This window comes from Chionomys nivalis, chromosome 1 (assembly GCF_950005125.1).
Source record: "Chionomys nivalis chromosome 1, mChiNiv1.1, whole genome shotgun sequence".
Classification (NCBI taxonomy): domain Eukaryota; kingdom Metazoa; phylum Chordata; class Mammalia; order Rodentia; family Cricetidae; genus Chionomys; species Chionomys nivalis.
The window spans coordinates 149,192,807-149,207,439 of record NC_080086.1 but is presented as its reverse complement, the minus strand read 5'-3'; the positions used below and the strand labels follow the sequence as shown (position 1 = coordinate 149,207,439).

Below are 14,633 nucleotides of genomic sequence, written 5' to 3'. Positions count from 1 at the left end.
TACTCCTCCCTCTCCTGGGCAGTCCTAGCACTGGGTCAGGCCTGGGCGGCGGTCGGGAAGGAACCGAGACACGAGTATTCCAATGGGTTTATTCTTACACACGGCACCATACAGAGCAGCACAGGTCACTGAGCCGGGCCCGCCCCTCACAAAGAGCAAGGACATGAAATACGTAGGGCGCGATGAGTACGCAGCCCAGGGGCTGGAGTGTAAGTGACGGGAGGGGCAAGGAGAGGTGGCCCGGTGGGGCTGGCCAGGAGCACAGGGCACGACAACCAGGGAGAGCAAAGTCCAGAAGTGAGTGGGCAGGTGCTCGTTTGCGGCACAGACACATGGCACCGAGTGCATTGGTGTGGCCCGAGGGGCACAGTGGATGGAGAGAGAGAGGAGAGAGGCCAGAAGAGGCCCTGCACCCTGCCAAGCTCCTGGGGCAGAGTCCACCCAAATGCGGATCCTAGGAAATGGGGAGGGGCCAAAAAGAGGGGGCAAGGCAAGCGCGGTGGCGGCGGCTTCTGGAGCAGCAGCAGGAACGGCAGAAGTCCATGCAGGAAGGAGCAGAGGAGGGGAGGGGCAGGAAAGCTCCCCCCAGGAGCAGCTGGGCCAGTGGGCTTGAGTGCCCCCGCCCCTCTGGGCCTCGTCGCTCTGGCCGGCCGGCGTGGGCCGAGCTCCCTTCTTCTCCATTCAGCGAGCCTGGCGCAGCGTCCAGCCGGGCCTGGTCCCCCGGCAGCCCCCAGCGTGGGCTCCGGCGTTCCTAGCCTTCCCTGGGGGTGGGGTTAGTTACAAAGGTTCCTGTGGGTCTCTGGAGCGGGGAGCTCGGCGGCCGCTTCTCATCTGAGAGCAGTCCCAGGGCCCGGCCCGCCTCCGGCCCCGCACAGGGGGAATGTCCAGAGGTGCTGTGTGTCACCACCTGGTCTTCTAATTTGGAAGGAGTTGGAAAGGCCTTTTTGTTGATGAAAAGTTGGAAACAGTGGCACATATCTGCAAATATCGAAAGAATAAAGATTTTGGCAAGTTATACTTAAGCCCCGCAAAAGTCGGTCAGCACTGGTGAGGGCAGAGACCCAGGCGCCTGGGGAGAGGCGGCAGCGGGATGAAGAGGAGGAGGAGGAGGATGTGAGGAGGAGGTTGGAAAAGGAAAGGAGGAGGAGGCCGCTAACAGCTGGACATTTGTGGCCCAGCAGTCAATGTCAGCAGGGTATGTTCACCACTCTGCTGCCCGGGCCCCATCCCTCCTGTTTTCCCAGGCTGTCAGAAGCCAAGGGTACAGGGTCCGGACAAAGGAATGCAACTGCAATGTGTGAGAAAGCCCAGCAGGGGGAGCACGAAGAACTGGGCAAAATTACTAAAGATTAAATTGCTGCCCAGCAGCTCCACAGACAGCACCTGCCTCCAGACCCCTCCGGGGGCTAAAGCCCTCTGTCCCTTTGGCCCCAGGGGGAGGAAGGAGGATGGGACTGTTGTCACTGGGTTCCCAGACTGAATTGCTGGTCAGGATGAGTGTGGTGGGGTCTACCCCAGCCAGGCTGGTAAGCCAAGGGGCTGCCAACAACCAGAAAAATCCCAGGAGCCAGAGTGGCACCTCCCCACGAAGGATGGGAACTGGAACCAGGGCAAGAGTGGCAACAAATGAATACATGGAGTCATGAAGGGGAGACTGGGGACATCACAACCATGCCCAGCGAGGAGTCACCAGTCACAGAACAGGCAGCACATAACAGGATCCCCCTGGAGCAGGTCTAACTCCTCCAGGAAGAATGAAGGAAGGGTGGCCCCAACAACAATGATGGGGTGAATCCCCAAGATACACCCATAGAGTTGAACATGCCTTAAGGCTGTTTCAGGGACAATGGCGCAAGTGAGGTCACCATGGAAACGATGAAAAGAAAAAATAAGGTCGCCACTGTGAAGATGGAGAAAATGGAAAGGCCTGGAGGGAAGGCCGTGCTCGCAGCGGAAGGGATGCGGTGGTGCAAGGCAGCACAGTTGAGGCAGGCAGGCAGCAGAGTACACAGGGAGGGAGCCCAAAGGTACTGTGGCCAGGACGCCAAGCAGGGAGGCAGGGATGACCTGACGCTGAACCAGCCATTGAGGGAAGATGGGAGGATGTTAAGAATGGAATCAAGGCAGTGGATGATTGAGACACAATGTTGATGTGGGGAATAGGCTGTGGAGGGTACCAATGGCGGTCACTGTGACATAGGCACCCAAGGGCTTTACAGCAGCAGTAGCAGCAGCAGGTGTGGACACGAGCAGGCAGCCACCAAGACTCTGCATATCTCAATGGATGGAACAGAACAGAAAGGAGAAGCTGTGGGTCTGGAGGGTTGGAACTGTGTAAGCACAGTATGCCCCAACAACAGCAGCAGTAGCCATCAGCAGAAAGAGGCCAGTGAGCGCGCACACTAGGAGCCAGCAGACAGAGGGATGCAGGGCAGAGGTTTGTCAAGCAGGATAGATGTGAGAATGGAGGATAGAGGCCCAGGGGCACTGGCTCTGTCTGGGCAGGGTCCAGAAAGTCTAGCCTGGCCAGCTGGATACAGGCCCAGGCCAAGAGCCAAGCCCTGGCTCTCAGAAAGAGGTGTGGTGTGATGCAGAGGGACAGGCTGCTCACCCACCTTTTGTCTGCCCACAGCTCCTGGAACAGTTCAGCCAGAGCCCCACAGAAGGGCCACAGCCAGGGCAGGGAGGGCATGGTGTGTAAAAACTGGAATGGGGAGTGGTAAGTTCAGGGACCAAAGAGCTGAGGGGTTGCCCCTGAGCAGGGAGGCTCAGTGGACCCCGGGCAGGGGCATGAGGTTGGTGGGGAAGGGCAAGGAGCTCACAAGGAGACAGGACAAACCTGAGCGGGAGGCACGAGGCAGCGTGGTGAAGCCCAGGAAAAGATGGCTAAGCCTTTGTTAAACCAATCACAGCGGTAGGTGGGAAGCATGAATGTTCCCCTCGGCAGTGGGGTAACGGAAAAAGAGCCAGAAGGCGGACTGGGAGGCCTGGCTGGGACTCTAGCTCGGCCAGCTAACCCTCTGTGTCGCCTTGGGCAAACAGCCTTCCGGCCTCCGGTTCATTAGCTGTTGAATCAAAGGGGGTCAGGGAAGTTAGGCCACAAGTCCAAAGATCCTTTCAAGCTGATACAGAAACTCTATGGTTTGGGAGGGAGGGAGGCTACAGGGGGTGAGCATGTGCACAGGGGAAGGTCTGAGGGAAGCCCCTCCTGGCCTGGAAGATGCTGCAGGTCCAATGAGGAACCTCGAGGAGCCATGTGTGTCTAAGTGTGAAAGAGACTGCATCCTGTTGACCTGGGGCTGCCTGCCCTCCTGCTCGGGAGCTCGGCGCAGCCCTGCCTGCGCAGTGATGGCAGCTGGGCAGGGAGGAGGACGGGGCACGTACCGTGAAGATGTTGGAGCGCCTCTTGGATTGCTTGCGGATGGGCGTGGGGGTGGAGGAGGCAGCGATGGTCTCGATGCGCAACTCCCGCTGGCTGATGCTGGGGGTGGAGGGGACTGAGGACGAGTAGTCACTGAAGGCGCTGCCGCCGCCATTCGTGGCCTAAGAATAGAGAGGGCTGCTGAGAGTGACCTGGGCAGGGGGCGTGGCCTACGAATAGAGAGGGCTGCTAAGAGTGTGACTTGGGGAGGGGGCGGACAGCACAAGAGGCAGCAGAAGGGTCACTGACTCCTAAAGGTGGTACTGAAGGGAGCTGGCGTGTCCCGGAGGCCAATGGAATCCAACTGCCACCATGAGGAACTTTACTGGGGTGCTGGAAGGGATTGGATGGGGATGCTTCTGTGCGAACCTAAGAACTAAATCCGGGGCAGAAGCTAATGTTCCAAAATCAGGGACATAGCCTGAAAGTGAGCCAACAGTGGCATCATGGTTTGCAGGTGGTCTGGGACAAGGAAGTAGGTCACCATTTCTAAATCCTCAAAATCAGGGGCAGGAGGCTGGGGGCTGGGTTCTCTCAGGATGTTGGCAGTCTGAGGTTTGCTTTGACAAAGTGTATGGCAGAAAGCAACAGTCTGAGGTACAGTGCAGAACAGAGCAAAGGCTGCCACGCACAATAAGCTGCAGATGGGGAATGGAAGAGGAAAAGAAAAAAAAAAGGCCAGAAATGTTTCTGGGATGGAGACAGAGGCCACAGAAGTGTCTTCCCAGGACCAGAGAGATGTCGCATGGAAATCAGGCCTCACTAGAGTGCCAGGTCCCATCTCCAACAGTAATAACCAAGGGACTGCAATGCACCCCTGCCCATAGCAGCCCCCCAAGGGCAGGCCCACTGCGAAGGGGCAGAGTGTGACCTTAGCCCTGTTGGTGAAGGTAGGTGCACCACTTAAAAGATATAAAGACATTCTTCTCTGTCCCCTCCTTATCCCCCATCTTTTCACTGAGGAACAGTGTTAAGAATCCTGTGCTTTCTTACAAGTCCTAAGAAGAAGGGGTCCTGGCACTGTAGCCAAGCTGTCATTGGAAAGCAGTGACCGACCATTAACCACTGAGGATGACTCTGGGCTTGCGGCAAAGGGCGGTGAAGCAGAACAGGAAGGGTATGCAGCTATGGAAGCAAGCACTGGCCCACACGTCAAAGGTCAAACACTAACCCAATAATAGGCCCAGGTATAGACAAATGTCCAGATGGTATGACAGGACATGCAATGGCAGGAACTGGCTCAGAGTCTGCGCATTCCGAGTGGAGCTGAAATCCAAGCACCTTCATGAGGATATGCTGCTCTTCTAATATAAAAACACTGCCACAGGGCACAGAGGGCCAGCCTTAGTGCCTAGTAGGCTTGGGCTATCAGTCACTTCCTCCTCTCTGGGAAGAAGGCACTGCACCTGCAACCAAGTGGAAGTGTTTGTCCATCAGAGAAGACAGGGACAGCTTGCCTTACCAAGAGGAGTGCAGAGCACAGGAGAACTTTTCTCTCGTGCCTGCTAAGGTTTCCTTAAGCAGTAGCTTAGGAGACCATTTAAAGCGAGTTCACTAGAGTATGTGTTTGTGATGTCTTAGCTAAAGTAGTTGGGAGGGAAGACAGAGGAGTGAATAGCATAGAAACTGGGATAAGGGGCAGTCGCCACAAGGAAGAGGCCAGACCAAGGCCAACCATGCAGGCTACACGAAACTGGAGCCACAAGCAAGGTTAGGAGTCGAGAGAGACGAGCAAGGGTGAGGATGAGGCAAAGATGTTGGGAAACAGACACACAAGGCCAGGAAGTACAGGGAGGTGACCGCACCTGATTGATGTGTACAGCCGGGATGGAGGCAGCAGACACGGCCGAGTGGCTGGGTGAGTTGGGCAGGGACTTGCAGGGCCCAATGGCCAGCTGCTGCTTCTTCCGCAAGGCTACCACTTTCTGGGCCACTGCAGAGAATAGCAAAATCAATTCTATTGGCTGGAAAGAGGGGTTGAAAGCCTAGCTTGGCGGCTCCCCAAATACACATTGCATTAGTCGCTTGCCACAGAGCCACCCTATACCCAGCTCTGGGATCCTGAGTTACCATCCTGGAAGACTCGTTCCACATTGAGCCCATAGGTTGCACATGTTTCGTAGTAGGTGCAGCGCTTCAGGTCTGTGGACAGCTTGCGGGCCCTGCTGTCATCAATGACCCGGGGATTGGCGGCACTGATGGCATCTGTTGGAAGATGGGGAAATCACTCAGCTGGCTGAGAAGCAATAGAGGGCAATGCACTGGTGGGCAGGCAGAGGGCCAAGTGGGGTGCACAGAGTATGAAGAACTCAGGTGCCTAGACCTTGCTTCATTCTACTAATGCCTTTTTGAGTGAAAAAACAAACCAATGATTTAATGAGTCCATGCCCATTCAATGAAAACAAATGTGGATATAGCTTGGTGTTATGGCACATGCCTATAATCCTAGATTTGGGAAGCTAAGACAAGAGAATCGCGAATTCAAGGTCAGCCTGGGCTACAGAGTGAGACCTTGTTTCATAAATAAATAATAATAGTGAAAACTATGGACATAATAATCACATAGATTTCCAGAATCATCCAGAGAAAAACAAATTAAAGACCCTGGGTTACAGGTCCCATGGTAGTTAAGAGCCTGTCTCTGCTCGGCAGGGAGTCGGAACTGGGGGGGGGTGTCATGGCCTATTTATGGAAACTTCACTGGTCCACCACCATACCCTGCTATACAGCATGGCCTGCCTCACCCTGTGTGCCCACTAGCACCATGGGCACCTCGCTGGCATTTCTGAAGCTGCAGAGGCGCAGGAAGTAGTTGTACACCGTCTGGAAGCTGATTTCATCCTCCAGGCTGAACACAAACACCACTGCATCCACCCAGGCAGCAAACTGGGGAGATAAGCAGAGTCAGCATCTCACTGGCCCTGGTGAACGTGGGCACTAGGCATGCATGTCAACAGAAGCATCACCTGGAGCTCAGGGGGACCTCCTTCATCTCGGATCAGCAGCAGGTAACTCTGGCCATCCACCACAATCTCCTTTTTAAATCGACCCCCTAGGACAGAATGGAGGTCAGGGCCAAATGTAAAGAAAGGGAACAGGGTGTGTGTGTGTGTGTGTGTGTGTGTGTGTGTGTGTGTGTGTAGATACAATGGTGGACAAAGAGGCAACCTATGGCCAGCTTCTAGGGTAGCCTAGCCTGTGATGCTCACCTTCAGGGGACTCTTCCTGGACGTAGGTCCCTGTCAGGTATCGGTGTACCAAGGCTGATTTCCCACTAGACAGGTTCCCCACTATGCCCTGCAGAAGAGGAATGGGTAAATCAGCGGTCAGAAAGGCACAAGGAAAAAGTGAGATTGGGGTTTAAGAGTAAGGAAGGAACATGCAGGTTGGAAAGGTAGAGAGAGGCCCAGAAATCGCCAGAGAAGGGAGGGAGCAAGGCAGGAGAGGAAAGACTGGAAGTCATTAGAACCAATGTCCAGACCCACAACCTAAATAAAGTCTGGCCCACCCAGTCACAGGGCCTCTAGGCTCCCATGGGCCCACTCACCACTTTGAGCTCTGGCACAGAGCGGCTCAGGGTCCACTCCTGGCTGTTCACAAATGAGTCTGCAAAGACAGAGCCATTCCATCAGGGCCATGGTGGTACACACACACTTGCCCTAGCCTTCACCATGGCCACCTACAACACCCCTCTCTCAGTCAAGGGCACAGGAGATTACTGTCCTCTGTGGAACCTTGCCCCTCACTCCTAACTCCCTAGGAACAGAGCAAAGACAGTCTTCAGGGCAGGCTGTGAGCTGAGGCTCTTCCTGCCCATACTCCTCTTCATGGTCCATCAGGGGCATAGATTCCACATGAGATCACCTGGCCTGGTGCCTGAAGCCTCTCACCCAGGTGAGAGGCTACTCCAGCAGGTCTCAGACCAGACCCAAAATAGGCAGGGCCCTGGCAAGGGGGACCAGTCTCCTTCCTGCGAGTAGGAACAGCTCACCCTTGGCAGGGTGGGGCCACCTACCACATTCCTGAGCCAGGGCGAAGAAGGAGGAGTCTCACCTGGCGCTGTACTGTAAAGGTCCAATGAGATACATCTACCAGGCTCTGCCAGGGCTTCTCCCCAGCACCTCTACAGGAGACCAGCCCCCAGGCTCCCTCTCATTAGACCACACCCAGCACCACCGGACCCCTAGACTCAGACAAGGTCCTTGGGAAGGAAAGCCTCTTGCTACTCAGTGCCCATGACCTGACAGCCAGTGCTCAACTATTCCCCAACAAGTCTAGATGGCCAGAACTGGGCTGGACTTCGTCTGGGCAGTGCTTGCTGTCCAGCCCAGCTCCCACTCACTGGCTCAGCCCACAGATGTTTCACAGTGTTATCTTATTCAAGTTCACAATCAGCCCCTGACCTCAGCTGCAGAGCCAGCTAGAGTGAGGTCCCAGCTCTCAGGAAACTCTAGACCTGCCTAGAGCTCCTTTCCCAAGCAGCCAGCCATACTTTACTGTATCCACCCTATAGAAAGAGGGTGGCACTGTAACCCCGGTCCTTCAGGTCTCCTAGGACACCACGCCAAGATGCTATGGACAGTCCCACTGCCTGGAATTCTCTGCCACTGCTATCTCCTTTGAATACTTCCAACGACCCTAGACGTACCACCTGGGCGGCGAGAGCACTTGGGTCAGACCCAGCTATTCCAGGCAATGTACACCACCCACCAGTCTCTACCAGGTAGGTTCAGACCGTCTCTCACACAAAGTGTTTTCGGCCAGACTCCAACTTAAGAGGCCACCATGGCGCACGGCAGGCGTTCCCCCTTACCGCTCGAAGTGCCCAGGAGCCCCGGGGCCCGGGCTGCCCGGCGGCTCCACAGCGGCGCCGGCGCCGCAGGTGCAGGCTCTCTCCTGCGGAAGCGGCTGGTGAGCAGCTTCCAGAGGCTAGCGGCGGCGCGGGGGCGGTCGGTCTCTGGCGGCGCGCGCGGGGTGTCGGCGCCCAGCAGGTCTCGGCGGCTGGGAAAGGTACCCAAGGAGCTGGCGTCGCCGTCGCTGCGGGTGCGCGCGCGGGGCGGCCGGGCAAGCAGCCCCGACTCGGAGCGCCGTATCTCTTGGCCGCGGCGCAGACGGAAGCTGAAGCTCTTCCTGAGCGCAGACAAGCCGCGCCGGGGACTCTCGGTGCTGCCGCGTCCGCCGCCACCGCGGAACACATGCCAGCGCTGGCTACTCCACAGCGACGCGCCCCGCAGGAAGCCCGAACTCCCCGTTCGGCCAAGCCCCGCGCCCGGTGTCTCCGTCGCCGCCAGCTCTAGACGGTTCACCTCCAGGAACGTCATGCTGGTGGGCCGTGGCCTGGCTGCCCGTTCTCCGGGGCCGCGGCTACGCCGGACGGGCGCCGGGCTGGGCTCAGGGCTGGGCGCCGGCGAGCCAGGCCGTTCCGAGGGCGCAGGGCCCCGACGGCCGTGGCGCGGGCGAAGGAGGCCGAGCAGCAGGCCGCGTGCGCCGGAGGGCGCCGACCCCGGGGTTCCGGAGCACACGCTCCGCGGCCGCGCGGGTTGTTCGCGCGCGGCGCACAGGGCGGCCTGCAGGGCGGCGGCGGTCCGATCGGCCGGGGCGCTGTGCAAGTCCAGCGAGTCGCAGACGCTGAGGGCGCGGCGGCAGACGGCGGGCCGCTCCCCGCTGCAGCTCTCCCCCGGCGGCCAGCCCCGCTCCATGCTCAGGGCCCACAGGCGAAGGCCAGGCCCATGGCGAGGGATGCGGGGCTGGGCCCGGGCCGGGGCCGCGGCCGGGGCGCACGGACCTCCGGCCTCTGGGCACCTGGTGCGGGCCAACCGAATCCCTCAACACCTCCACCTCGAGCCTGCAAGCCCAGACCTGGAAGGGCCTGGAGCCAGCCTAACCAGGAGAGGCGGCAAGTCTGGCCTGGAACACCCAGGAACGGCGGCACAGGGCAGTCGGCCTGCTAGGGCAGCCCCTGGGAGCCCTCAGAAAACAGGAAATTCCAGCCAGGGCTCCTCCTAAGACTGGGCAGGTAGGTGAGGAGCTGTCATTAAGAACAGGCCAAATAAATAACAGTCCCCAAGCACACCCCACACAAAGCACCGTTTTGGAGAAAAGTGAGTCATTTCTTCATTCTCCAAAGAGAAAGGACCAAGACCAAGGGACCCCAGGATCAGCCAAATTCGTTAGAAGCCCAAATTCTGAGCCAGGACACTGGCAAATCTCATGTCATCTCTGAGCTTCAGACTTCTATCTGCAAGCTGGAGAACTTAGCAAAATGACTATATCACAGTTTTTGCCTCTGACATTCTTAAAGCTGAGAGGTGCTTGATGCTACAGCGGCTTCTGTTGATGACTGAGAAAGTCTTTTTCTCTGGAGATTATAAAACTCAGAAGAGGGCTGGAGAGAATGGCTCAGTGGTTAAGAGCATTGCCTGCTCTTCCAAAGGTCCTGAGTTCAATTCCCGGCAACCACGTGGTGGCTCACAACCATCTGTAATGAGGTCTGGTGCCCTCTTCTGGCCTGCAAACATACACCCAAGCAGAATATTGTATACATAATAAATAAATAAATATTAAAAAAAAAAACTCAGAAGATACAGTTTTGCTTGGACTAGACCAAAGGCAGCAGGAAAATCTAAAGGTGTTAAAACCTCCGTGCTTAGGAGAGACTCCTGAGCCCCCACTGCCTAGCTACGTCCTGGAGATAGTAGTGACAAGTTGTGGTACTCACCTTTCTGAGCTGACACTGTAAACTAAAACACCCCTAATTCCAATATCTTTTTAGCATCAGTAGTGTGGGCTGCACACAATGCCCAGGATGGGCAAAAGCTCCATACTATGGACATGACGCTATTAGCACCACTCTATGCCCCCTGGCCCAGACAGCCAGCTTCCATCATCCAGAGGACAACCACTGGCACCAGGAACAGATCGGGAGAAACCAGTTTTGGGTAGTGCTTGACTGAGAGTCCCTGAAAAGGGATCATCCTCCCAGTTGCCTCCACCCAGCCCAGCCCAACTCCAAGTCCCGTCCAGTTTTAGAATCCCATGGTCCTGGAGAGAACAAGCAGATGAAAGAACGCAGCACATTCCTGAGGGGGCTGGGGTTAGGGGAATGCCTGGGAAGGCAGGGCCTCTCCAATCAAGGTGCTCCTAGAAAGGAGAGCTGGAAACTCTCAAGTCCTGGGCTGGATCTCCAGGGCATTCTGCATTCTCGTGGGACTAGTTATTAAGAGTGGAGAGGATGATGGTTGCTTCCCTGTTCCTAGCACTAGATGTAATAGGCTGTTCCACAGAGAAGCCAGGATCTCAGGCAGGCCCAGGGACACAGACACACTCCAGCACTCTTGACTCACACCTTCTAACATTAAGTCGGCCAAACGTCCTGAGCTACAGATCAGGGAAACATTAAGTCTTTTTCTTTTACTTCAGCTTCCTGTGATATTTGGTTTTGTCAACCGACACAAACCTAGACATATATGGGAAGAGGGAAATCTTTTTTTTTTTCCTTCTTCAGGTTTTCGAGACAGGGTTTCTCTTTATAGCTTTGACTGTCCTGGAACTCAGTTTTTATAGCCCAGGCTGGCCTCCAACTCAGAGATCCTCCTGCTTCTGCCTCCTGAGGGTTGGGATTAAAGGTGTGCACCATCATATCAGGTGGAAGAGGGACTCTTAATTGGGAAAATGCCTCCATAAGATTGCCAAGTCTGTGGGGGCGTTTTCTTGTTTAATGATTACTATGTGGAGTGGTGCCAACCCTGGGCAGGTGGGCCTGGGCTGAACAACCCATGAGGAGCAGGCCAATAAGCAACGCTCCTTCCTGTGCTCTGCTTTGATTCCTGCCCTGACTTCCTTCAATGACGGACTGTGATGTGGAAGTGTCAGCAAAGTAAGCCTTCTCCTTCCCAAGTTGCTTATGGTCATGGTGTTTATCACAGCAATAAAAACCCTGACTGAACAGCTCCCTGCCTTCCTTCATCTATCTGTCCCTATGCCCCACACACAGAAACTATGCTTCCACAAAAGAATAGGACTGCCCACTACACCCCCCCCATACCCAGTGAAAATGCAAGCACATGGCAGCAGCTGAGGACCCAGTGTCTGAGGACTAAAGGGGACAGCGGACAAGGTGCCCAAGGGGTGGACTGCATAGTAGCGTGAGAGCAGCTGGGAGGTGTGGGTTCCAGCCGTGTATGCACACTCATACACTTGCTCCACATACAATAACCTACAACGCTGGCCTTGAAAGGTATGTGCTGGAACTGTCCAAACAGGACCAAAACCAGACTTTCCTCAGGGCAGCTCTTTCTTATAGCTCTCTTTTCTATTATTTTTTAAAGATTTATTTATTGTGTATACAATGTTCTGCCTGCACTCCAGAAGAGGACACCACATCTCATTACAGATGGTTGTGAACCACAATGTGGTTGCTTGGAATTGAACTCAGGGCCTCTGAAAGAGCAGTCAGTGCTCTTAACCGCTGAGCCACCTCTCCAGCCCCTTATAGTTCTCTCTTTTTTAAAAATATTTATTTATTTATTATGTATACAATATTCTGTCTGTATGCCTGACGGCCAGAAGAGGGCGCCAGACCTCCTTACAGATGGTTGTGAGCCACCATGTGGTTGCTGGGAATTGAACTCAGGACCTTTGGAAGAGCAGGCAATGCTCTTAACCACTGAGCCATCTCTCCAGCCCCCCCTTATAGTTCTCTTAAGTACCAGGCTGCATCTGTACCAGAGGGGCTGAGTGGCTCCTTTGGAAGTTTCTGATGGATTAGTAATAAATCTCTCAGACCCTGACTGTGCATTCTAGGTCAGGATAAACAATTTCTTCCCTGGCCAGAGTGTGCAGAAGGCAAGCACTAAGCAACCCTCTGTTCCTGTTCAGCCTGGGTGTCAAGACCTCTGCACAGAGGTGTCTGGGCACAGAGAAGCCTAGGCAGAAAGAGAAGGACTGCATGGGCAGGGATGAGATGGGAGACACACCTGGGAAGAGAACACTGGGTTCCTCAGCAGAGGGGAGGGTCGTCTATGCGTAACTCCTACAGGCCTCCACCTAGTGCAGCTACTGATGCTCTGGTAAGCACAGTGACTGCTATAACCTACACAATCCACGAGAAAATGGTGGCTCTCATTCAGTTTCTGCCCGGAGACCAAAGCTTGCACCTGGCTTCCCAAGGAATACATAAGGTGTCTTAAGGTGTGGCCTGTATGTCCCAGAGCCTCCAAGACCATCCATTCTCTTTCTGGCCACAAGGTGGCAGCAGAGCATCTTCCTGCAGCAGGCATGCTAGCAGCAGGGTCCTTGGGCAGGCCACACTCTAAAGGAGGCTTATAATGTACTTCCTGGGGTAGGGGCAACTGATGTGTCTGGAGGGCTCTTCCCCCAACACAGGTGTTCAGGTCAGGTGTCAGGGAATCAAGAGAAAGAGTTCCCAGGTTGGGGACACTGCCTTCTTACAAACTGTAGCAAAACTCATCAAATTGCTTCTGCAAAGACAAATGGCAGAGCATCTGCCCCTAGGCGCTCAAGCCAAAGAAGCAAGGGCACTCAATGCCTATTCCCACCACTTTCGTACTGATCCAAGCCTTTGTATCAGCACTCTCTCCAAAATGGGGTTCCTTTGTCCAATAGCCCACCTATGCCACCACATCAACTTCCTAATGGTATCCGGACCCTCTCTGGCACCACACTGACACATATATTCATGCGCCCCTGACACTGCCTGCTCTCACCTATGATCGCCCTTTCCTCCCCTTCACCATACAGTCTCCACCCCTTCCTTGTCCTTTTGGTCACTGAGACCTCAGGGGAACTGTCCCTCCCCTGGAAGACTACACGACCTCAGTAACCCCTGTCAACATCATCTGACTCTCTCCACTCTGAGACCTCTTCATGTGCTTTTTGCACAACTCAATTAAAGTTTAGCAACACATGAATTATGTACCAGGTTCTCCCTTAAGGAGAAGGAGATGGGCCTCAAAGAGACAGTTCCTGGCAGGGACAGTGTTGAGACACTAAGTCACAAGAGCACAATCCACACGAGCCCAGAGCAGAAGAGCACAGCCTGGCTCACACTCATCCTCCAGCACTGATTATCAACTGAAAGAACCTGAAATCACCCAGGAAGCCAACTTCTGAGCATGGCCGTGAGAAAGTTTCTAGGTTGGACTGGCTGAAGTAGAAAGACGCACGCCCTAAATATGTGTGCCACCATCCCACAGCTGAGCCCTGGACTGCATAAAGAGCAAGGGAGTTGAGCTCCAGCACTCCATCTCTCCTCTTCTCTTAACTTTAGACGCAATGTGGCCGGCCTGCTGCCCCACGGTCCTGCCTCGCTTTTCCCCACGACGATGGGGAGGCAATACACTCAGACTACAAACCAAGATCAACCTTTCCTTGCCGAAATTGCTTTTTGCCGGGTGTTTGACACCAGCAACAATAAAGGCCACTAATATAGGACCTACTTGCTATGTGACCACCTATCTTCATGGAAACCTTGCTGACCTCAGATTTGGTAAACAAAACAGAGAAAAATTGCGCCTTTCCAGCTCGAGCTGAACACAGAGCAAGAATAGGGTCTTGAGGCCTGGTGGGCAGCAGATGAGCAGTGAAAGGTGCAGGCCTCCCTGCTAAGAAAAGGTTGTGAACTCGCCAGGCAGCCAAGCCTAGGCGAGTTCCCTCTCCCTTACTCCAGCCTTCCAATTGGAGGCCCCACCTACAGTTCTCAGACATAATCTGTGAAGATGGTTGTTGGACATGTGCTTACTAAGATGATGAGGTCAGACTGGAGTAGAGTAGCACCTGACCCCAGTGTCCTTAGAAAAAGGGGGTGCTAATGTAAAGAGGCACCATGGGGCCACTCAGCTAGCAGAGTGTTTATTTAGCATGCGCAAAATCCTAGGACTGATCCCAGCAAAGCATAAGCCAGCCACATAAAGCACACCTGTAATCCCAGTGCCCAGAAGGCAGAAGGATCAGAGACGCTCAAAATCATTCTCAGCTATAGAAAGTTGAGGCCAGCTGGGGCCACACAGAGACACAAGAAGAAAATGGTCACCTATAAGCCAAGGGCAGATGTGTTCCTAGTACCTTCAGAAGTAGTGTGGCCCTCATAGCATCTTGATTTCACTAAACTTTTGTTGTTACTGTAATAAGACAATAAATTCCTACCTGGCTCATGGTAATTTGTTGATTCTTTGCCCAAGGAAACTACAAACCA

The 14,633-nt window shown here is 54.7% G+C and overlaps 1 protein-coding gene across 9 annotated transcripts in view; it reads right to left on the bottom strand.

Annotated features, from left to right (window-relative positions):
* Positions 1-14,633, bottom strand: part of Agap3 (ArfGAP with GTPase domain, ankyrin repeat and PH domain 3) — a 51,152-nt gene that overhangs the window by 19,724 nt on the left and 16,795 nt on the right. For 2 of the 9 annotated variants that reach the window (XM_057788697.1, XM_057788706.1), the window contains exons 2-8: positions 6,969-7,027; positions 6,631-6,718; positions 6,388-6,473; positions 6,166-6,307; positions 5,492-5,626; positions 5,227-5,354; positions 3,385-3,543 (exon numbers count right to left, since the gene is read on the bottom strand). In XM_057788697.1, coding sequence (XP_057644680.1) covers positions 3,385-3,543; positions 5,227-5,354; positions 5,492-5,626; positions 6,166-6,307; positions 6,388-6,473; positions 6,631-6,718; positions 6,969-7,027 — 797 coding nt within the window. Of the gene's footprint in view, positions 1-2; positions 979-2,839; positions 2,990-3,384; positions 3,544-5,226; positions 5,355-5,491; positions 5,627-6,165; positions 6,308-6,387; positions 6,474-6,630; positions 6,719-6,968; positions 7,028-8,234; positions 9,747-14,633 lie in introns of those variants that run through there. The other 7 variants (XM_057788741.1, XM_057788751.1, XM_057788715.1 and 4 more) reach the window with 6 other exon arrangements.